At 48.9% G+C, this 21,422-nt stretch overlaps 1 protein-coding gene across 1 annotated transcript; it reads left to right on the top strand.

Moving 5' to 3' along the window:
• Nucleotides 1-9,092: 9,092 nt before the first annotated feature.
• Cela3b (chymotrypsin like elastase 3B) lies at nt 9,093-17,170 on the top strand. The gene is made up of 8 exons (NM_001106692.1): nt 9,093-9,170; nt 11,040-11,125; nt 12,637-12,734; nt 12,856-12,990; nt 13,948-14,084; nt 14,369-14,511; nt 16,131-16,283; nt 17,094-17,170. Exons 1-8 carry the CDS (start codon nt 9,131-9,133, stop codon nt 17,109-17,111), a joined length of 810 nt encoding a protein of 269 aa, NP_001100162.1. The 5' UTR covers nt 9,093-9,130; the 3' UTR covers nt 17,112-17,170.
• Nucleotides 17,171-21,422: the final 4,252 nt, after the last annotated feature.

Below are 21,422 nucleotides of genomic sequence, written 5' to 3'. Positions count from 1 at the left end.
CACTCTTTGTCGCTGGTTATATAGCAGACTAGGTCTCCCACAGCTTTCCTCCTGGAAGTTTACTCCCTGACTGCCTCCTACAGAGACCGCTCGTGGAGGTTAACTAAACCTGTCTACGTGCTCCAGCTGTACACCATAAACCCCGCCCACCTCCCTGTCCATCTGTGCAGAGTCCAGCTGTGCGAGATTCTCCGTGCCTCTGTTCAAATCTATACAGTAAACACTCTGAGCTGTCAGGGGCGTCTGCTTTGTCTTCATCGCCTGGTTGCCTCTAGTCAGGTCAGACCCCTGAGGCTTCCGAAAAAGCTTGCAATGCCAGTGCTGCTCCGATATCAGCGGGAAGACAATTGTTTGAGCATTTGTTCTTTTTTTTTTTTTTTTTTTTTTTTTTTTTTTGGTCTTTTTTTCGGAGCTGGGGACCGAACCCAGGGCCTTGTGCTTCCTAGGCAAGCGCTCTACCACTGAGCTAAATCCCCAGCCCCTGAGCATTTGTTCTTATGATTCTTATTTTGACTTTATTGTCAGGATCTCACGTGTTCTGTGGTGACTGTGAACTCACTCTGTGTCTCACGTGATCTGTGGTGACTGTGAACTCACTACATCGTTGAGGCAAATCTCAACTCTAATTCTCCTGGCTTTGTCTCCCAAGTTCTTGGATTACAAATATGCACCATGCCTGGCTTCCTCTCTCTTGAAATGTTTCTGTGTGTGTGTGTGTGTGTGTGTGTGTGTGTGTGTGTGTGTGTGTATGTGTGTGTACATATGTGTAAATGTGTATATGTGTGTGTGAGTGTGTGTGTATGTGTGTATGTATGTGTATGTGTGTATGTGTGTGTGAGTGCATCTGTGTGTGTGTGTGTGTGCGCACACGCGCGTGTGTAGACGTGTATGCCATGGCAGATGGGTGGAGATCAACGGGCAACTCTGTGGAGTCGGCCGTCCTTTTCATCCACCCTACGTGGTGTGCTGATGAAGCTTTTTTTGCCCTTGTTTGTTTTTCTGAGACAAGGTTTCTCTGTGTAGCCTTGACTTTCCTGGAACTCACTCTGGTCTCAAGAGATCTGCCGACCTCTGCCTCTCCGGCACTGCTGTTAAAAAGGCTTGTGCCACCTCCACTTTTTTTTTTCCAAAGAATAACAAATGTTTATTTGAAAATACAAAGCAGTAAAGTGATTGGAGAAGTCACAAGAGGCAGATACAGGAGCAGTAAACTACATTTATTGAATACTTCCTAGACATATCATATACAAAAGAGGTAGACCTTTTTTTTCCCCCCCTCCGGAGCTGAGGATCAAACCCAGTGCTAGGCAAGCGCTCTACCACTGAGCTAAATCCCCAACCCTGACCTTTTTTTAAAAATTGACACAGGCTGTTATTGTTTGGGAAGAGGGACTCATGGTTGAGATAGGCAAGTCTGTGGGATATTGTTTTGCTTAATGATCAATGTGAGAGGAACCAGCTTTTAGGGGCAGAGCCACCCCAGGTCTAATGGTTCTGGAAGGTATAAGAAGACAGGCCGAGGGTTGGGGATTTAGCTCAGTAGTAGAGCACTTGCCTAGCAAGCGCAAGGCCCTGGGTTCGGTCCCCAGCTCCAAAAAAAAGAAGAAAAAAAAAACAAAACAAAAAATCAAAAGAAGAAGAAGAAGAAGAAGAAGAAGAAGAAGAAGAAGAAGAAGAAGCAGAAGAAGCAGAAGAAGCAGAAGAAGCAGAAGAAGCAGAAGAAGCAGAAGAAGCAGAAGAAGAAGATAGGTTGAGGAAGGCATAAAGAGCATCCTCCTCTTCCAGGGCCTCCGCATCAGTTCAGGCCTCCAGACTCCTGCCTTGAGTTTCTGCCTCTCAGATAATGGGCCGTAGGTTGTAAAATAAAAGAAACCCTTTCCTTCCCCAGTTGCTCGGTGATCATGGTGTTTTATCAAGCAAGAGAAACCTGACTAGATCATGTGTGTTCCAAGGATCACCTCAGGTTACCAGGCTTGGGGCTGCTACCTTTACATGTTAGACCATCTCGCTGGCCCTTGATCTGGTTTTAGATTATTTTGGGTCTCTGCTTCATTTGACTAAACCTGCATCAAGTCAAGGCCTTGGAGGGAACAAATGCCAGTCCTAAGGAGTTTCTAGGAAGACTTAATCAAAGGAGGCACGGGTTGGGGAAACAGACAAGGGGCAGTGAAGCCTCCTAAGGCTCACAGCAGTGGGGAGCCTATAACATTGTAGGCCTGAAGGGGCAGAGGGAGGGGGAAATTTGTGGAGCTAAGAGATGACCTAGAGGGCTGGAGAGATGGCTCAGTGGTTAAGAGCAATGGTTGCTCTTCCAGAGGTCCTGAGTTCAATTCCCAACAACCACATGGTGGCTTACAACCATCTGTAATGGGATCTGATGCCCTCTTCTGGTGTGTATGAAGACAGCTACAGTGTACATAATAAATAAATAAATAAATAAATAATGTACTTAAAAAAGAAAAAAGAGATGACCTAGAAAGAAAATTGGAGGTGAAGCCAGGGCCCTTGGAGAGAAGCTGGATAAGCCACAGGGGGTAAGGAGCATCACCCCCTCACCTCTGAGACTGTCTTCTTTCTCACAGCACCATCCAGGTGACCAGGAACACCCTGGCACCTGTCCTGACACTGGCGCTCATCTGTGGAGTGTGCACTTGGCTGAGAGAGCATTCCGAGTGGACCTCTACCTCCACCCTACCCCTGCCAGGCCTCCAGAAGGCATGGCACCCGCTGTGGGAAAGGCTACCTGAGCACATTGCCCAATGCCTTTGTGTTCCCACTAAAGCAAGGCCTTCCTTGGGACGAGGGCCACCTGTGCAAGTTCCAGGTCTAGAAGCCACAGATGGGTGCTTGCTTAATCCTAGGTGTCCTTACACACACACACACACACACACACACACACACACACACACACACAGACACACACACACACACCAGGCTGGCTGCCAATCTGGGAGGGACGGGACTGGTAGTTGGGGAACTAAGAGCAACCAAGTACCAGCAGGTTCCAGGCATCAACCTCTCAAATGTGTGACTCACAGCAAACACAGCACAGGAAATGCTCTGAGAAGTCCTGAAGCAAAAAGTCATTTGAGCTTTGTCCTATTTCCCAATGCCACTGGGGCTTTCTGTTTTCTTTCTTTCTTTCTTTCTTTCTTTCTCTCTTTCTTTCTTTCCTTCTTTCTTTCTTTCTTTCTTCCTTTCTTCCTTTCCTTCTTTCTTTCTTTTTCTTTCCTTCCTTTCTTTTTTCTTTTTCTCTTTCTTTTCTTTCTTTCTCTTTTCTTTTTCCTTCTCTCTCCCTCCCTCCCTCCCTTCCTTCTCTTCTTTTTTTTAAAAAAAGATTTATTCATTTATTATATATAAGTACATTGTTGCTGTCTTCAGACACACCAGAAGAGGGCATCAGATCTCATTACAGATGGTTGTGAGCCACCATGTGGTTGCTGGGATTTGAACTCAGGACCTCTGGAAGAGCAGTCGGGGCTCTTAACCTCTGAGCCACCTCTCCAGCCCCTTCCTTCTCTTTTTTTTTTTTTCCCGGAGCTGGGGACTGAACCCAGGGCCTTGCCATTGCTAGGCAAGCGCTCTACCACTGAGCTAAATCCCCAACCCCCCTTCTCTTCTTGATACAGTTTCACTATGTAGCTTTGATTGAGTTGCTACTCTTTCTGTAGATCAGGCTGGCCTTGATCTCCCAGATCCACCTGCCTCTGCCTCCCCAGATGTATTCCACGCTTTTCAGACCAGTAGACATGTCAAAAACAAATTTGGTTTTGTTTTAGCAGATGCACTTTTAGAACTTATGTAGCGGGTGGGTGTGGGTAAGTGCGCGTGTACCGCGCAGCACTCTTGTGGAAGTCAGAGAACAAGTTTGGGAGTTGGTTCTTTTCTGCCACCATGTAGGTGCTTGGGATTGAACTCAGGTCCTCAGGTTTGGCAGCAAGTGCCTTCTGCAACTGAGCCATGTAGACAGCCCCTGTGGTGGTTTGAATAGGCATAGCCCTCATAGGCTCATATATTTGAATGCTCGGTCAACAGGGAATGGAATTGTTTGATAGGATTAGAGCGATTAGGAGGCATGGCCTTGCTGGAGGAAGTGCATCTCTGGGGGTGGGCGTTGAGGTTGCAAAAGCCAGGTCAGCAGATCCAATCTTGCTGCTCTGCCTATGGAGCTGGATGCAGCTGTCAGCCGCTTCTCCAGCAGATCTGCCTACGTGCTGCCATGCTCTCCCCGTGATAATAATGGGCCGAGCTTCTGAGACTGTAAACAAACCCTCAATTTAACACTTTCCTTTGTAAGAGTTACTGCGGTCATGTGTTTCTTCGCAGCAATAGAACAGTACACACACACACACACACACACACACACACACACACACACACACACACATGCACGCGCCTGATCACACTGAGGCCCAAAGCTGAGTCCTCTATCATTCTTCCAACCTTATTTTTATTTGTTGGGGCCAAGGTTTCTCAATCAAACCCAGAGCTTGCCGATGTGGCTTGTCTGAGGACGTAGCCTGTCTTGGGATCCCCTGACTTGCTTTGAAAGCTGAAATTACAGGTGGGACACAACACCCACCCAGTATTTATGTGGGTGTTGGGGATTTGAACCTGAGTCTTCATACTGTGCAGCAAATACCCTAATCACTACACACATAACCCCACACCCCAACACACCTTTTCCCCCCTGAGACAGGGTCTCACTGCGTAATCCTGGTTGGCTCCAAACTTGAAGCTTTTCTCTTGCCTCAGCCTCTCAAGGGATGAGATGAGAGACATGGCCACCACTAAATCCAGCTTGGTTTTGTTTCGTTTTGAGGTAGGGTCTCACTGTGTAGCCCTGGCTGGCCTGAAATTTGATATGCAGATCGGGTCTGCTCACCTGTTTTTCCCTCTTGAGTAGCTTTTTTTTTTTTTTTGAGTGTTCCGAGAGCTGAGATATCGATGTAAACAAAGGAGGGAAGAGTGGCCCCTCAGTCTCGGTTTTGTGGACGGGGCTGATCACAGAATATGTCTCCCAATCTCCAGTGCCCAGGCTTCTGGACGCCGCCGTCCACACACTGATACAGCGCTTTGCTGGGACACCACAGGACTCCCACGTGTTCCTCATGAACAACAGGGTCAAGGGCAGGTTCGGAGGAGGGGCCAGGAGCTCTCGAAAGGTCCTCCAGCTTTGTCGACTCATTTTCCCTCCTCTGGAAAATATTGTCAAGCACTGATTGTGTGCCAGGTTCTGTGCTAGGCACAGGGAGTCTGAAGAGGAATGTGAGAGAGCCTCTTCCCACTGAATGAGAACCGGAAGCCAAGTGTCACCTCCTCCAACCCCACCCCCAACCTCACCCCAGATCCCCTGATTCTCCTTCCAGACCTGCCCTTTTTTTTTTTTTTTTTTAAATCAGGTTGGAACTTTCCAGGTAGCAGAGGATGACCTTGAACTCCTGATCTTTGTGCTTCCAGCTCCTGAGTGCTGGGGTTACAGACACAAACCACCTTGTGATGCTGGGGGTTGAACCTGGTCTTTGCATAGGTTAGGAAAGGATGCGACAGGAGCATTCTAATTAAATTATACCTTCAGTTCTCTCCTCTCCTCATGCCACCTCCCCAACCCAGGTCTCATCCTGTAGCTTAGACTGGCCTGAAACTAAGCAATCCTCCAACTCGTGGCAATCCTCCTGCCTCAGGATCCTCGGTTCTGGACTCACAAACCTGCCCAACCCCAAACCCTGGTTTTAAAGGAGCTACTTGACTTTTTCCCCTCTCATTTATTTATTTAATGTCTATAGGTACTCTGCCGCTGATGCATCAGAAGAGGGCATTAGCTCCCATTACAAATGGTTGTGAGTTATCATGTGGTTGCTGGGATTTGAACTCAGAACCTCTGGAATTACAGCCAATCTCTCGCTGAGCCATCTCTCCAGTCCCCAAGTTCTGGTCCTTGATACACTCTTCTCCACCTAGTCTGTTAGTCCCACTCAAGAGATGGCTCACCTGCCAGGCAGTGGTGGCTCATACCTTTTGCCCCAGCACTGGGGAGGCAGAGGCAGGCAGATCTCTGTGAGTTCAAGACCAGCCTGGTCTACAAAATGGGTTCCAGGACAGCCACCAGGGCTACATAGATAAGCCCTATCTCAAAAACACCACCACCACCACCACCACCACCACCACCACCACCACCACCACCACCACCACCACCAAGAGATGGCTCACTCGCTGTATTTCAGCCTGAGGCCTGGAATGGACCGTACCCCTCCATTCTCTGTAAGCAGCTCCCTTTTCAGGACTAACCTCAAGGATTCCAGCTGCCACTACACCAGGACCCTCAAAGGCTGATCCGTAGCACAGCTAACAGAGCCATTCCCTAGGCTTTGAGAAGAGGCTGGAGAGATGGCTCAGTGGTTAAGAGCACCGACTGCTCTTCCAGAGGTCCTGAGTTCAATTCCCAGCAACCACATGGTGGCTCACAACCATCTGTAATGGGATCCTTTGCCCTCTTCTGGTGTGTCTGAAGACCGTGACAGTGTAAAACCCACTTGGCTCAAGTGGTCATGGACAGTTGACCTCAGAGAGGTCATCTCTGGAAACACACTGACCCTGGAGTCACATGCCCTGAGATACACAGCTTAAGGCCCTGCGGATAAAGGCTGGGGAGCTTTCTGTGTTAAGCTGGGGGCCTCCTGTGGGCTCAGCTCTCCCTCTTTAAGCTAGCTTCTGCCTGGCTTGATGGAGGTCTAGCTTTTCCCTGGGCTGTTATTCCATCTGTCTGATAGCTGGGTTGAACACAGAGATCTGTTTCCAGGACCTGTTCCTCTCTCCTGCACTCTTCCGGGCTCTCCCCACCTCTTCCCCAATGCAGGGCCTGGGGAATGACTCTGAGCATCCAAGCTGAGCAAATATGTCCAGGCCTACAGGAAGTGGGGAGGGCACAGCTATTTTTATCCTAGTTTGAAGGATTTCCACAGCTGTTTCTGTTGTGTGTGCACAAGCTGATCAACAGCCCAGGATCCTGGAGTGGTAGGCATCTCTGTGCGCACGATAGATGGGAGGCACCCAAACCTTCAACAAATCCCTCCCGGCCATCCAGGACGCCTTCTACCATCAAGGGTCCACCTAGAGATGCTAAGTGTTGCCCTCCCTTGGCTTTTATTTTTAGGAGTTAGAGGAAGGCTTATGCTTGCTGCACTGAGCCTGTACACATGCTCAGGAAAAGCCAGGGGTACTTAGCTGGGGGAGGGGCAGGGGGAGGAGCTGACAAAGGGGGTGGGGACAGGTACTTGCCTGTTCACACAGAATACTGGCCCTAAAATGGACAGTGGTGGTGTATGCCTTTAGTCTCAGCTGTCAGGAGTTAGAGGCAGACATAGCTCTGAGTTTGAGGCCAGCCTGGTCTACCAAGGCTAAACAGACATAGAGAGACAATGTCTCAAAGCAGGGGGCTGGGGGGGTGGGGGGGTGGAAAGATGGCTCAGTGGTTAAGAGCACTGACTGCTCTTCCAGAGGTCCTGAGTTCAATTCCCAGCAACCACATGGTGGCTCACAACCATCTGTAATGGGATCTGATGCCCTCTTCTGGTGTGTCTGAAGACAGTGACAGTGTATTCATATACATGAAATAAATGAATAAATCTTTAAAAAAAATAAAAAGAATGCTGGCCTGTGCCCTGTGCTACTGTGTGGTTTGATGGTGTTGCTTCACATGCATGAGGCCCTGGATCCTGTCCCCACCAATGAGCACAGCACGGCCAGTGCTCCCAAGGCAGAAAACGGGGGTCTAAACCAGTCAAATCTCAAGCTCCGGGTCCAGCGAGAGACCTTGCCTCTGCAGACAAAGCGGAGTGCTTGAGGGAGATGCCCGGCATCCATCTCTTCAGCATCTCTGGCAGAGTCCTCACCGAGCTCCTTTTGTTTAAAGCCTTCGATTGCATTTTTGATGCCTCTGTGTGTGTGTGTGTGTGTGTGTGTGTGTGTGTAGGGGGGTGATGGGAGTGGGTGCATGTGTCAAAGCATGCGTGGAGGTCAGAAGGAAACTCGCAGGAGTTGGTCCTCTCCTTGTAACAGGTGGGTCCTGGGGATCCAACTCAGGGGGTCAGGCTCGATGGCCCCCTTAGGTACCAAGCAAGTCTGCTTCCTCTTTTATATTCCTCTCCTTCCTCCCCCTCCTCCCCCTCCCCTCCTTCCCCTCCTCCCCTTCCCCGGTCCCTTCTTCCTTGTCTCCTCTTCTGTCTCCATCTCCCTCTCGGCTTCCTCCCCTTCCTTGCCAAGGATGAAACCAAGGGACTCGTTTGAAGGTGCTACTCTGCCCTTCCAGCCTGCTTTGAGACAGGGCCTTACTGTGCAGCCCTAAGTTGAGTACCAACTCATAATCCTCCTGCCTCAGCCTCGGAGCAGCAGGGATTACAGACCAGGACACCTCACCCAGCTCCACGTTGCCTCCAGCCCCACCCACAGCCTCCCTTTTTCTTGAGCCAGAGCTGAGTGTCTCCCTCCGCCCATTCTCATAGCTGGCTTCCAGACTCAGTTGCATACTGGCCCCATAGTCAATATGTCACTCTGCCTCTGGGAAGGGAGGGCTCCCCTCCCGATCACCCATGTTCCGTTTCCCTATGGCAGCCACTCTCACTGGTTAGAAACTACTTTTTAAAATTGTGTGGGTTCATCTGGGGATACCGCTAGAGAGACTCTAGACAGGCTGGAACCGTGTATACCAGGGAAATTACTCAAAAACAGTCCTTTTTGATCAATCCCATGTCAGAGAATAGAGCTCTGAGACACAGTACTCAAACTAAACACTGGAGAAGACAAAGCCAGGATCTGAACCCAGGCCTGACCAGCTACAGTGTTCTGGCCTTCCCTGGGAAAGGCTGGCCTCTCCCATAGAGCCATTCTGTCCCTCTCTTATCAGCTGGCTGTTCTGTGTCACCTGTGCAATCACAGGTTGGGGGAAGCATGGGGTTCTTCCTCAGCTCCTGTTCCTTAATCTAGCGGTTGGTATTTAGCCTTGGGCCTTGAAAAAGCTGCTGTTCCGCCACCTGTTGTGGGAGTGGGGCCTGACGCCATCCCCTCCTCCTGCCTCCGGTGCTATATTAGAGCCACAGCACCACATCTCTTTCTTATCATCCTGAAGCTCACTATGCTCCGGTTGCTGTGTTCCCTCCTGCTTGTGGCCCTTGGTAAGCCCTCAGCTTGTCCCGTGTCTCCATGCTGCCTCAGCCTGGGAGCCCCTGGAATATGACCGACCCTCACTCCTTGCCCCCTGGGTGACACCCGAGGCCTGCTTCTACAGAAGGTCTCAGCTTCGACTAGGATTTGACTGTAGGAGCTTCAGCTTGGCTCTGGGCCAGGGGTGGGGGAGGCAGGCAAGCTGCAAATGAACCAGCTCAGAAAGATCAGGAGCCCAAAGGGTAAGACTTCTTGAGGTGACAGTGGACAGCCTCCTGGCTTAGGGTCTGGGTGGGCTCTGTGGTTTGATGGCTCCCACTTGAATTTTCAGTCTTCTGTGACCCAGCCCACAAAGCTTTCCTTTGCCACCATGGTAACAGATGGCATTTACTGAGCATCTACTGTGTCAGGCAGGAGGCAGGGGGCTGGTTGTTTTTCTTATAGGACCCCAGGCAAACCATCACAGTTTGGAGTCAATGGAGGAAACTGTGCTTTGGAGTAAAACAGCTGGGCTGGAGAGATGGCTCAGTGGTTAAAAGCAACTGACTGCTCTTCCAGAGGTCCTGAGTTCAATTCCCAGCAAACTCATGGTGGCTCACAACCATCTTTAATGGGATCTGATGCCCTCTTCTGGTGTGTCTGAAGACAGCTACAGTGTACTTATATATAATAAATAAATCTTTTTAAAAAATACAGTAAAACAGTTCATCCTGAGCAAGTGGCCAAGTTTCAGTTTGTGCCAGACTGCCTCACTCAAACATACACTTCATAACAGTCACCTTTAAAAAATTATTATTATTATTATTATTATTATTATTATTATTATTATTATTATTGAAAGTTTCGTGTTATAGCTCAGCCTGCCTTGATATTCCTGGCAATCTTACTGTTCCCTCTCTCAAGTACAGGTGTGAGCTAACATGTCATTTTTAGCTATCATTTAAAAAATTTTTTTAATACATTTACTTATTTGTTGGGGACTGTACGTGTGTTACGGAGCTCATGTGGAGACCAGAGGACAACTTGTAGAAGAAGTTAGTTCTCTCTTTTGGGAAACAGCTCAGGTCATTAGCCTGGGTGGTATCTCACTAGCCCCATTTTGTTTTGAGGGAGGGGATTTCACTCTGTTAGTCCAGGCTTCTGTCAAACTAGTGACTGATCCTTTGGGCTCAGATTCTCAATGCTGGGATCACAGCCATTATAACAAGCAATTTAGTTCCAGAGTTTAGGGGCTCCTTGAATACCAGGCACAGTTCTAAGTCTTCAGTCCTTGAACTAAAGGAAACCCTGCCCTTCTCTGACTCTGGCAAGTTCTGTCGTAGGTTAAATGCATAAATGCTAGTTCATACATGGCTAGTGAAATCTAGAGAGGGGAAGGGCTCACCTGAGGTCCCAAAACTTGTTCCTTTGCTTTCCCTCCTCTTCCTCCTCTCTTCTTCCTTCTCCTCCTCTTCCTCCTCCCTCTTCTTCTCTTCTTTTTTTTTTTTTCTTTTTCTTTTTTTTCGGAGCTGGTGACCGAACCCAGGGCCTTGCGCTTGCTAGGCAAGCGCTCTACCACTGAGCTAAATCCCCAACCCCTCTCCTCTTCTTCCTCCTCTTTCTCTTCTTCTTCTTTCTCCTCCTCCTCTTCCTCCTTCTCTCCCTCTTCCTTCTCCTCTTCCTCTTTTTCCTTTTTCTTTTTAGACAGGATCTCTCTATGTAGCATTGGCTGATCTGGAATTCACCGTGTAAATCAAGCTGGCCTTGAATTTATAGAATTCAGCTTGCCTCTGCCTCCAAGTGTTGGGATTAAAGGCAGGCACCACCATGCTTAAAAAGCCCCCCCTCCCCTTTTTTCCTTCTGAGGATTGACTGACTGACTTCTCTATCATTGTGTGTAGCCTCAGGCTGTGGCCAGCCTTCCTACAACCCCTCCAGCCGAGTTGTCAACGGTGAGGACGCCGTTCCCTACAGTTGGCCTTGGCAGGTAAGGTTGATAGCAGCTGTGCCCGCTTCCACTGTGGGCTCTGAACCCCGGGTCTGCTGACGTGGCAGCCTCCCTTGACCCCACCAGTTCCTCTCCACTCCCTACTTTGACTTCAAAAGGCCCGAAATCTTGGACAGGCATTTCTTGGAGGTTGTAACTGCTCCATCTGTAATCTTGGCTGGGATTTGAAAGTGGAATCCGGGGAAAGGGTGGTGTTTAAGGGGTTGGCTTAATAGCAGTGGAATTGTGGGGGCTGTGTTTAGAGGGAATGTTTTGTTTCTAAACTCCTACAGTTCTGGGAGCTGTAAAAGGGTTAGGAACATCAGAGAGGTCTCTGGGGAGATTTTCAGAAGGCTGGACTCCCTGTGTAACATAGTAACGAGCCTCATGTGGCTATTTAAGTTTAATATAAAGTAAGGCAAACATAGTTGTTACATGCAAACTTGTAACTCAGTAGAGGCAGAAGGATCAGGGGTTCAAGGTCAGCCTCAGCTACACAGCAAGTTTGAGGCCACCCTGGCTTCTATGAGACTCTGTTTCAAGAACCAAACCCAGGCCTAGAGAGAACTCAGTGGTGGGGAGTTCTTTCTTTCTTTCTTTCTTTCTTTCTTTCTTTCTTTCTTTCTTTCTTTCTTCCTTCCTTCCTCCCTTCCTTCCTTCCTTCCTTTCTTTCTTTGAGACAGTCTCAATGGTGAAGAATTCTTTCTTTCTTTCTTTTTTCCTTTCCTTCTTTCTTTTCTTTGAGACAGTCTCAGTGGTGAATAGTTCTTTCTTTCTTTCTTTTTTTCTTTCTTTCTTTCCTTCTTTCCCTCCTTTCTTTCTTTGAGACAGTCTCAGTGGTGAAGAGTTCTTTCTTTCTTCCTTCCTTCCTTCCTTCCTTCCTTCCTTCCTTCCTTCCCTCCTTTCTTTCTTTGAGACAGTCTCAGTGGTGAAGAGTTCTTTCTTTCTTTCTTTCCTTCTTTACTTCTTTCTTTTCTTTGAGACAGTCTCACATAACCTCAGTTAGTCTTGAACCACAGTCTTTCTGCCTTCTTCTCTGATGGTGGAATCCCAGGTCTAGACCACCGCACACAGTTGTAAGAGAGCTTTTGGAGAAAGTCAGAATGCATAGGGAGGAGAAGGTGAGGCTTCAATGTGAGGCATGTCTTAACAGAGGCCTTGAAAGATCTAGGGTTCAGGAGAATGGGGAGGGGCTGGATAGGACAGGGGTTTTGGGGAGCCCTCAGGAAACACAAAGTTTGTGGATGCCTCAGAGGGCAGAGAGTGTTGAGGACCCCAGAGACAACATAAACCTGTGGTGGGAGGCTTGGGCAAATCAAAATGTGATGCTAATGGGAAAGTGACAGAGTCCCCTGAGAAGCTGCATAGTATGCATATTACAGAGGGCGCCATTTTTCCCTCACACAAATAGAATCTTCTAGAGCTATACAGCACATAACCTATGAAGCCACTGGTGGCAACCCATGGTGTTGGGTCTAGGCCACTCAAGCTCTTTTCTTCTTGGCCATCAGGTCTCCCTTCAGTATGAGAAGGATGGGAGCTTCCACCATACCTGTGGTGGCACCCTCATTGCCCCTGACTGGGTTATGACTGCAGGCCACTGCATCTCGTGAGTTCTACCCCTGTGCCGGTGCATGCCCCACTCACTCACTATCCCTGCGTGTGTCCTGGGAAGCTGGAGAGGAAGCAAGGTTGGCTCCAGGTTCAAACTGACCTCTTCTCCCCTGCAGGACTTCTCGCACCTACCAGGTGGTACTGGGTGAGTTTGAACGCGGTGTGGAGGAGGGCCCAGAGCAAGTGATCCCCGTCAATGCTGGAGACCTCTTTGTGCACCCCAAGTGGAACTCCAATTGTGTGAGCTGTGGGTGAGTGAAGTCTCGGGTGTGGAGTTGGGGTTCTATTCTGCAAGACGCCAAGCAACTGGAGAGGTCACTGCCAGGGTCGGCTGGCTGAGTCCAAGTGACACAGGCTGTGGTGGCTGCATTAACTAGAGTGGTGGGTTAAGGCTCTAGCCCATCTTGGCCAGAAGCCCAGAATGAGCGGAGAGCTTCATCAGACCCCGGTGAAGTGATTTGAGTGGCAGGTAGACAGGCAAGATGGAGAGTAATGGTAGCCACAGTGTGGTACCCAGGCAACAACATCGTCCTCTAGGGGGCTGTCAGAAGTGTGGGTTCTCACACATTAGCTTAGACCACTGCATTGGGAAGCACTGGGACTGGGGGGCAACTGTGACCCTGAGCCTTCCAGAGGACATAATGGATCATGGAGACCACCAATGACTAAGGTCATCAGGGCTAAAGTGGCTGTGAGGCCTCCTAGAGCTGTTCCATTTTAAGGATGGATTTGGAAAAGAGGTGTGGCAACATGCACCTTTAATATTAGCACAGGGGCGGGGGGGGGGCTGGGGGTTTAGCTCAGTGGTAGAGCGCTTGCCTAGGAAGCGCAAGGCCCTGGGTTCGGTCCCCAGCTCCGAAAAAAAGAACCAAAAAAAAAAAAATATTAGCACAGGGAAGCTGAAGCAGGTGAGTCTCTGTGAGTAACAGGCCAGCTCAGTCGATGTGGGCTAGCCAGGGCTACATAGTGAGACTGTTTCTCAAAAACAAAGCAGGACAAATGACTCAGACAGAGCCAGAGTGTGGCTCGATCTCGCAGCAGCTGCCTAGCCTGTGCAAAGCTCTGAGTTCAAGCCCCGGCACCACAAAATCAATCAGTAAATGGGTTCAGAATCCAAGAGATAATGGACTCCCTAGAACTGCAAATCTCTGGAGCAAAGGAGGGGCATGATAGTGGACCAGGTTTCATGGGACTCCCCCTCCCTCTAGCAATGACATCGCTCTGGTCAAGCTCTCAAGAAGTGCCCAGCTGGGAGACACCGTCCAGCTCGCCTGCCTCCCTCCTGCTGGTGAAATCCTACCCAATGGAGCACCGTGTTACATCAGCGGCTGGGGCCGTCTCTCCAGTATGTGCTGACCACAGAGACAGCATCTGGGGCAAGTGGGGTAGAGGGTCACAGCAGAAACCATCTTTATCCCGCCCCTGAATTCCCCTCCAGTTCCTACCTTCTCCCCGATCCTCCCAAACACAAATATGTCCAGTGGATCATTATGGGATGTCTACCGTGTGCCCAGTGCCCCAGAACACAGAGCAGGCAAGACCCCATAGTTCCTACCAGGCTGAAAGAGCCTTGAAGGCTCCCACTATGTGACTCCCAGGTGTCCCATGCAATGTCCTCTGTCTCCCCAGCCAATGGGCCTCTGCCAGACAAGCTGCAGCAGGCCCTGCTGCCTGTGGTGGACTATGCACACTGCTCCAAGTGGGACTGGTGGGGCTTCTCTGTGAAGAAGACCATGGTGTGTGCTGGCGGCGATATCCAGTCTGGCTGCAACGTGAGTCTGCCTGGGCAAGCATGTGGGAAGGGCCCTAAAGACCCTCCACCATGTGCCCTGAGGTGGATAGACCTATTAGGTTTGCTAATACTGTCTCCAGGCCAGGTGGGGGTGACAAGAAACTCAGAGGTTGGATCAGGAGCCTGGGTTCTAGCTTAGCTCCCACCTAGCCTGACAGCTTCCAGTCTCCCAGTCCCGCCATATTCCTTTTTGCCATTTGCTTTTTGAGATAGGGTCCCACGATGTAGCCTTAACTGGCCTGAGATCACCATATAGTCTAGGCTGGTCTCGAACTTATAGCAATGACCTGTCTCAGTCTCCCAAGTTCTGGGATCCAGGGTATGCACCACCGCACTTGGCCAGCCACTGTTTTGAGAATCTGGTATAGCACAGTCTGGGCTTCAGACTTACTGTGTAGCCAAGAGTTCCCTGGGATTTCTAATCTTCCTGCCTTCATCTGAGTGATAGTCTTGCAGCATCAGCACCGCATCCAGTTGGTGCAGCAATAGGGTGGAGTTCACAGCTTTGTGCACGCTAAGTAAGTGCTGTGTCAACTGAGCTGCACCGCCTGCCCGTATCAGTTGTGGCTTTGAGGTGATGGTTAAACATTCAGAATGTTCTTGCTGTGTATAAACACAGGTTATCACCCTAACCTGGAATCCCAGCACTCTTGGAAGCTGAGGCAGGGGTTGGGGATTTAGCTCAGTGGTAGAGCGCTTGCCTAGCAAGCGCAAGGCCCTGGGTTCGGTCCTCAGCTCCGAAAAAAAAAAAAAAAGGAAGCTGAGGCAGGAGGATTGCCAAGTTCAAGATCAGCCTGGGTTTTATACAGTATCTCAATTAAAACTAAACAAAACCTCAAAGCATTAAATGTGGTGCAGATGATGAGAGGCCCCGTCTCTAGAGAGCTGCCTCTGCTGGGTGCTGTGCTGAAGTCTTTTTTTTTTTTATAAATTTATTTTTTAAGATTTTATTTTATTGTATATGAATACACTGTAGCTGTCTTCAGACACACCAGAAGAGGGCATCAGATCCCATTACAGATGGTTGTGAGCCATCATGTGGTTGCTGGGATTTGAACTCAGGACCTCTGGAAGAGCAGTCGGTGCTCTTTTTTTTTTTCTTTTCTTTTTTTCGGAGCTGGGGACCGAACCCAGGGCCTTGCGCTTGCTAGGCAATCGCTCTACCACTGAGCTAAATCCCCAACCCTGCAGTCGGTGCTCTTAACCGCTGAGCCATCTCTCCAGCCCCCTGTGCTGAAGTCTTATATTGTCTCTTTAACCCTGATGTCAGAGGTTCCCAACCTTCCTAATGCTGTGACCCTTTAATACAGTGCCTTATGTTGTGGTGGCCCCCAACCATAAAATTATGGTTGCTACTTCAGAGCTGTAATTTTGCTGCTGTTATGAACCGTAACGTAAATATCTGTTATGCGGGATATCTGAAAGGTGCTCCCCCTCCCCCCAAAGGGTTTATGACCTCAGGTCCAGAACCATTGCCTTCCTTTGCAATCTGGTCTCCAGAGAGGTGAAGCAGTGTGAACGTTGATCGATGTCACTGAAGTCAGAGCCCGCTCCTTATCCTCAGACACACCCTACCCTCTGCTCTTTTCATCACTGCAGGGTGACTCTGGAGGACCCCTCAACTGTCCCGCTGAGAATGGAACCTGGCAGGTCCATGGTGTGACCAGCTTCGTGTCCTCCTTGGGCTGTAACACCCTGAAGAAGCCCACGGTGTTCACCCGTGTGTCAGCCTTCAATGAATGGATCGAGGAGGTGAGGCAATAAAGCCTGCCGGGGACTTTCAGAAGGATCTGCAGGAGGCTTGAGGCCCATGGGAGCCAGGAAGGGACCTTTGGGGACATTACAGAGAGCTCAGGAATGTTTTATGGGGCCACACTTCCAAAATCTAACAGGTATTGAGAAGTGTCCCCTGGCCCAGGTCCTTGCTAGTCAAGGGGGACAGAGAGTATGTCAGACAATGGGTTGATGCCATGCTGGTGGACAGGTGAAAAACAGACACTAGAGGGAAAGATGCTGAGAACCATAATGTGGGTTCTTGGGGTGGGGGTGGGGTACAGAGAAGACCTTATCTGGGCACAGGAGGTCCAAGACAATGGCTGCTCTTACTGACAGGAGTACTGGCTGGGATTTGTAGATTCACTGTGTTAAGAACCTTAGCTAATTGCTCAGCTGAGAATACCCATGAGGCCAGGAGGTCATGGTATATGCCTTTAAATCCAGCACTTGGGAGGCAGAGGCAGATGCAGGCTGATCACTGAGTTCAAAGCTAGCCTGGTCAACAGAGCGAGTTCCAGGACAGCCGGGGCTACACAGAGAAACTTTGTCTTAGAAAACAAACCAAACCCAAAGCAAGCAAATAAACAAAAGAATACCTACAAGGCTATTATTACCTCTCCTATGAAGATAGGAAACTAAGGCTCAGAGAGGTCAAGTCACTCTCCCAGAGACACACAGTATCCAGTGATAAGGCTAGGCCATTCCCACATGAGCCCAGTCCCTACAGGCCCAAATCTTGCAATCTTGACTAATTGCTCTGTTTTTGTCCAACCTTCTTTTTTTTAGACCATAGCCAACAACTAGATCCAAGGCAGCATGGACCCTACATGCTCTAAAGAATAAAGACCGTTCTGAAAGTCCAAGTTGATGTTCTCTGTCTTTATTGACGGCCTCTTGCGCACTGACTGGTTTGTGAAATCTTAGGTCTGAAATATGGAGGTGAGGCCACAGCCAGCCCCTCCACTGAGGAGGAGAGGAAGAATTTCCATAAAGAGGGGCTTCAATGGGGTGACCAGCCATGTGAGGACAGAGGGCTTCAGATGAAGAAAGTGAGAAACTTTCAGGAAATCCGGATAAGTTGTCACATTAATGGTCACACATAGGGCTGTAAATAGCCACATAGAAACAGGTGGCTTCTCAATGCAGCCACAGAAACATGAAGTCTGCAGAAAAACCTAGTCCTGTTGAGAATCCTGGGAGAAGAGGAAAGACCAAGTGTTCTCTATCTGTTGAGGGGACCAGAGGAAGAAGGCTGTCGTCATTCATTCATTCAACAAACATTCATTTCTTGCTCCAGAGGAAGCCTCAGAGTAATCCTCATAAGAGACTTGCCTTGTGTCAAGTTCATAGCTGGGCACACACAGAGGTGAGACAGCCTCTCAGGAGAGTGCTGGCTGCATTGAGAGCACAACAGACCTTTCACAGGGTTCACAGATCAGATATCCTCCAGATAAGACATTCACATTAAGTTTCATAGCAGTAGCAAAATTATAGTTAAGAAGTAGCAACGAAAATAGTTTTATGGTTGGGGAGACGCTACAACCTGAGGAGCTGTATTTAAAGGGTAGCAGCATCAGGAAGGTTGAGAACACCTTCACTAGAGTCGTGTTTTCTACTTTGAAAAGGCTGAATTGTTTGTCCTAGCTGCATGCATTTAACTTTCCCTGACTGACAGCAGGAGGCCTTGGGGGTCCATCTTTCTAATCCAAGGTGCTAGATTTTTAATCTCACAGACAACAATGTATTGCATGGTTTGGGGTTTTTCTTTTCTTTTTTTTTTCCTTCCGCCCGCGCGCACGTGTGTGTGTGTGTATGTGTGTGTGTGTGTCTGTGTGTGTGTCTGTGTGTCTGTGTGTCTGTGTGTGTGTCCGTGTGTGTGTGTGTGTGCGTCCGTGTGCATCTGTGTGCGTGTGTGTGCGTGTGTGTATGTGTGTGTGTGTGTGTGCGCGTGTGCTAGAAGTCAACCTTGAGTGATATACATGTATATGCATATACACATACACATACATATACATATACATGTACTGGTAGGACATGATAGTGTACATGTTTGCGATCACAGTGTGCTTATTTGATGAGAGGCCAAGTCAGGAGAATCAGGAAAAGCTCCCAGAACAGCTAATAGCAGATGCAGCAGTGAACAAAAGAGATCCCATCTCAAAACGAGATGGAAGCTGGTCCTGCTGACACACAATCCCAGCACTCGGAAGGCAGCGTGTCTCAGTTACCTTTCTACTACTGAGACAAAATGCCATGACCAAGGCAACTTATAGAAGGGAGGGTTTATTCAAGCTTCCAGTTTCAGCCGGAAGTGTCCGTCACCATCACAACAGCCATAGTGGCTGAGAACTTACAGCTTGAACTGTAGGCAGGAAGCAGAGAGAAGTGTCAGGCTTCCGATCCCATTACAGATGGTTGTGAGCCACCATGTGGTTGCTGGGATTTGAACTCAGGACCTCTGGAAGAGCAGACAGTGCTCTTAACCACTGAGCCATCTCTCCAGCCCTGAGATTCTTATTTCAAAAACAAACAAAAAAAAAAAGGTAGAAAGTGGGGACTGACATCTGAGGTTGTCCACTGACCTCTCTCTTAAGTGTACCATGGCATACGCATGACTGCACACATACAGAACACACAGACATGTATGTACCCCCCTCAGGGGGTGAGAGAGAGAGAGAGAGAGAGAGAGAGAGAGAGCATACAAGTGATACACTTAACATAATTAAGGTGGAGAACTCACAGTATTATCCCTCAGAGGCCATCAGTTGGGGCACATAACAGAATAACTCTTGCTTGATCCTTGAAGGCCTTTGGCCATATATTTTTCCTTGGCTGACATGAAGGCTAGAGAGATGGAGCAACCTGCTGGGCTCTCCTTCCTGCTGCTGTGGCGGCTAGTGGCTGTTGGTCAACCTGGTGCCAGCGTGAGGAGGCATCGAACTGAGCTCTGCCAACCCCTCGTGGATACGTGTGGACACAATCAAGAAACAGTTGTCACAGCTCCTGGGGTGCTAGACATTGTGCTAGACTTAACCTATTCTGACTGATGGAGGGGCTTGGGGTTCATCTTTCTAATCTAGGGTGCTAGATTTTATCATACAAATATCCACAATGTACTGCGTGGTTTGGGGGTTTTCTTTTCTTTCTTTCCTTTTGTGTGTGTGTGTGTCTTGGTGTGTGTGCCTTGGTGTGTAGGCTGGAAGTCGACCTTGAACGTTGGTGTTCAGGGACTATCCACCTGCTGTTTTGTTACTGTTGCATTTATTTATTTAGGTCTACATATAGGTCTGTCTGTCTGTCTATCTGTCTGTGAGTGCCAGTCACATAGCACACGTGTGGCGGTCAGAGAACAATCTTTGAAGATGGGTTTTTGACTTCCAATGTGGGTTCTAGGGATTGAACATGGGTCATCAGGCTTCGCAGCAGTAAGCCCCTTTTATCTGTTGAGCCATCTCGATGGCTGTACCCTCTTCTTCAAGACTGGGTCCCGAACTGGGATCCAGGGCTCACCCATGAGGCTAAGCTAGCTGGCCAACAAGCCCCAGAGATCAGTCTATCTCTGCCTTACCAGGGCTAAGATTATAAGTGTACACTACCACCTCAACTTTCTATGTGGGGGGGGCAGGGATTGAACTCAGAATGTCATGCACGAATGCCAAACATTTCACCAACTGAGCATCGAATCGGCACCGATTTTGATTAAAACAAAAATGCATAGAGAGATGAGGTACAGTGGCCTGGATCTATAATCAAACTGCGTGGGAGGCTAAGACAGGAGGATCACAAGTTTAAGGCTAGCCTGGGCTACATAGTGAGACTGTCTCAAAATCAACTAAAGATACAAATAAACAACGGCAACGATGAATCATTAAACAATAAAAGTACATACTTTTGTTGTTGTTGTTGTTGGTTGGTTTTTAGTTTTTTTTTTTTTTTCTTTTTTTTTTCGGAGCTGGGGACCGAACCCAGGGCCTTGGGCTCGCTAGGCAAGCGCTCTTCCGCTGAGCTAAATCCCCAGCCCTTGGTTTTTAGTTTTTGAGACAGGGTTTCTCTGAGTAGCCCTGACTGTCCTGGAACTCATTCTGTAGACCAGGCTGGCCCCAAAGTCAGAGATCTGCCTGCCTTTGTCTTTCAAGCACTGGGATTAAAGGTGCATACCATCACAGCCTAGCGGTAAATGGATTTTTTAAAAAAAGCTCATTAAACTTGTTTGTTGGGTGTCACGGCACTGTGGTCTCCTGATGGCTGCTGGTCTACGGTGAATGCATTAGACAAAAGTTATGTTTTTCTCCCCCGACTCACTGATGAACATCTGAAGCAGGGCCAACTTTCTGGGGTCACAAGTAGTGCTGGGGTGGATGTCCTTGGACGCATCTCCAGGGGCACATGTGTTCGAGCTCCCTAGGCTGCATTCCCAGAACTGGAGCTCCCTGGTGGGACAGCATTTGTCAGCTCTGCCAATGACCTAATTCTCCAAGATGACTGTGTCAACAATATTCCTCACATTTACTCCCTTTCTCCTCTTCCCATCCACTGCCCCCATGCATGGCAAGTGGCCCCACAATTTTCTTCTAAAGTCATTCCCGGGATCTCAAGCCTCCCCCATAAAACCCTCTTCCAGCTCTTTAAGAAAAAAAAAAAAAATCCAAAAACTGTTCTGGCAAAGGTCTGGGTCAGAAGGCAGCAGGGCAGGGGCAGGGTGAAGCCGAGGAAGTTCAGAACCAGATCAGGGTGTCGTTAATCAGTTTTATTGAGTCAGACCACAACCCCTGACAGACTGCATGCACAGGTGTTGCCAAAGCTGACCCTCCTCCACCCAGTGGATCGGAGAGCCTTAGATAACACCACCAAATGACTTCAAAGTAAAGGCCAGGCAGACTTCTGATGCCCCTGTTAGCATAGCAGCGGTCCCAGGGACCTCCCCCCATTTCCAACGGTTCTCAACACTGGCAGCATCCAGCCAGGAAATCGTTGAAATTTCAAATGGATCAACTCAACAATGTGATTTAATCAACCATCCTGTCTTCTTGGTCTTCATTCTCAACAACTCAAATGTCCTAGAGAAGGAAGCGTCTGTTTTTAATGAGCCAAGATTAGAACCTCAACTCCCTCCTT

The sequence above is a fragment of the Rattus norvegicus genome, chromosome 5 (genome assembly GCF_021556685.1).
Source record: "Rattus norvegicus strain SHRSP/BbbUtx chromosome 5, alternate assembly SHRSP_T2T, whole genome shotgun sequence".
Taxonomy (NCBI): Eukaryota; Metazoa; Chordata; class Mammalia; order Rodentia; family Muridae; genus Rattus; species Rattus norvegicus.
This window is presented reverse-complemented; position numbering and strand designations above follow the sequence as displayed.

Bases quoted from the DNA above. Each gene is read 5' to 3' on its own strand.
- Cela3b (NM_001106692.1), top strand. From the start codon at position 9,131: ATGCTCCGGTTGCTGTGTTCCCTCCTGCTTGTGGCCCTTG. The intron at 12,991-13,947 runs GTGAGTGAAGTC...CCCTCCCTCTAG, and splicing joins TCCAATTGTGTGAGCTGTGG to CAATGACATCGCTCTGGTCA. The intron at 14,512-16,130 runs GTGAGTCTGCCT...TCATCACTGCAG, and splicing joins ATATCCAGTCTGGCTGCAAC to GGTGACTCTGGAGGACCCCT.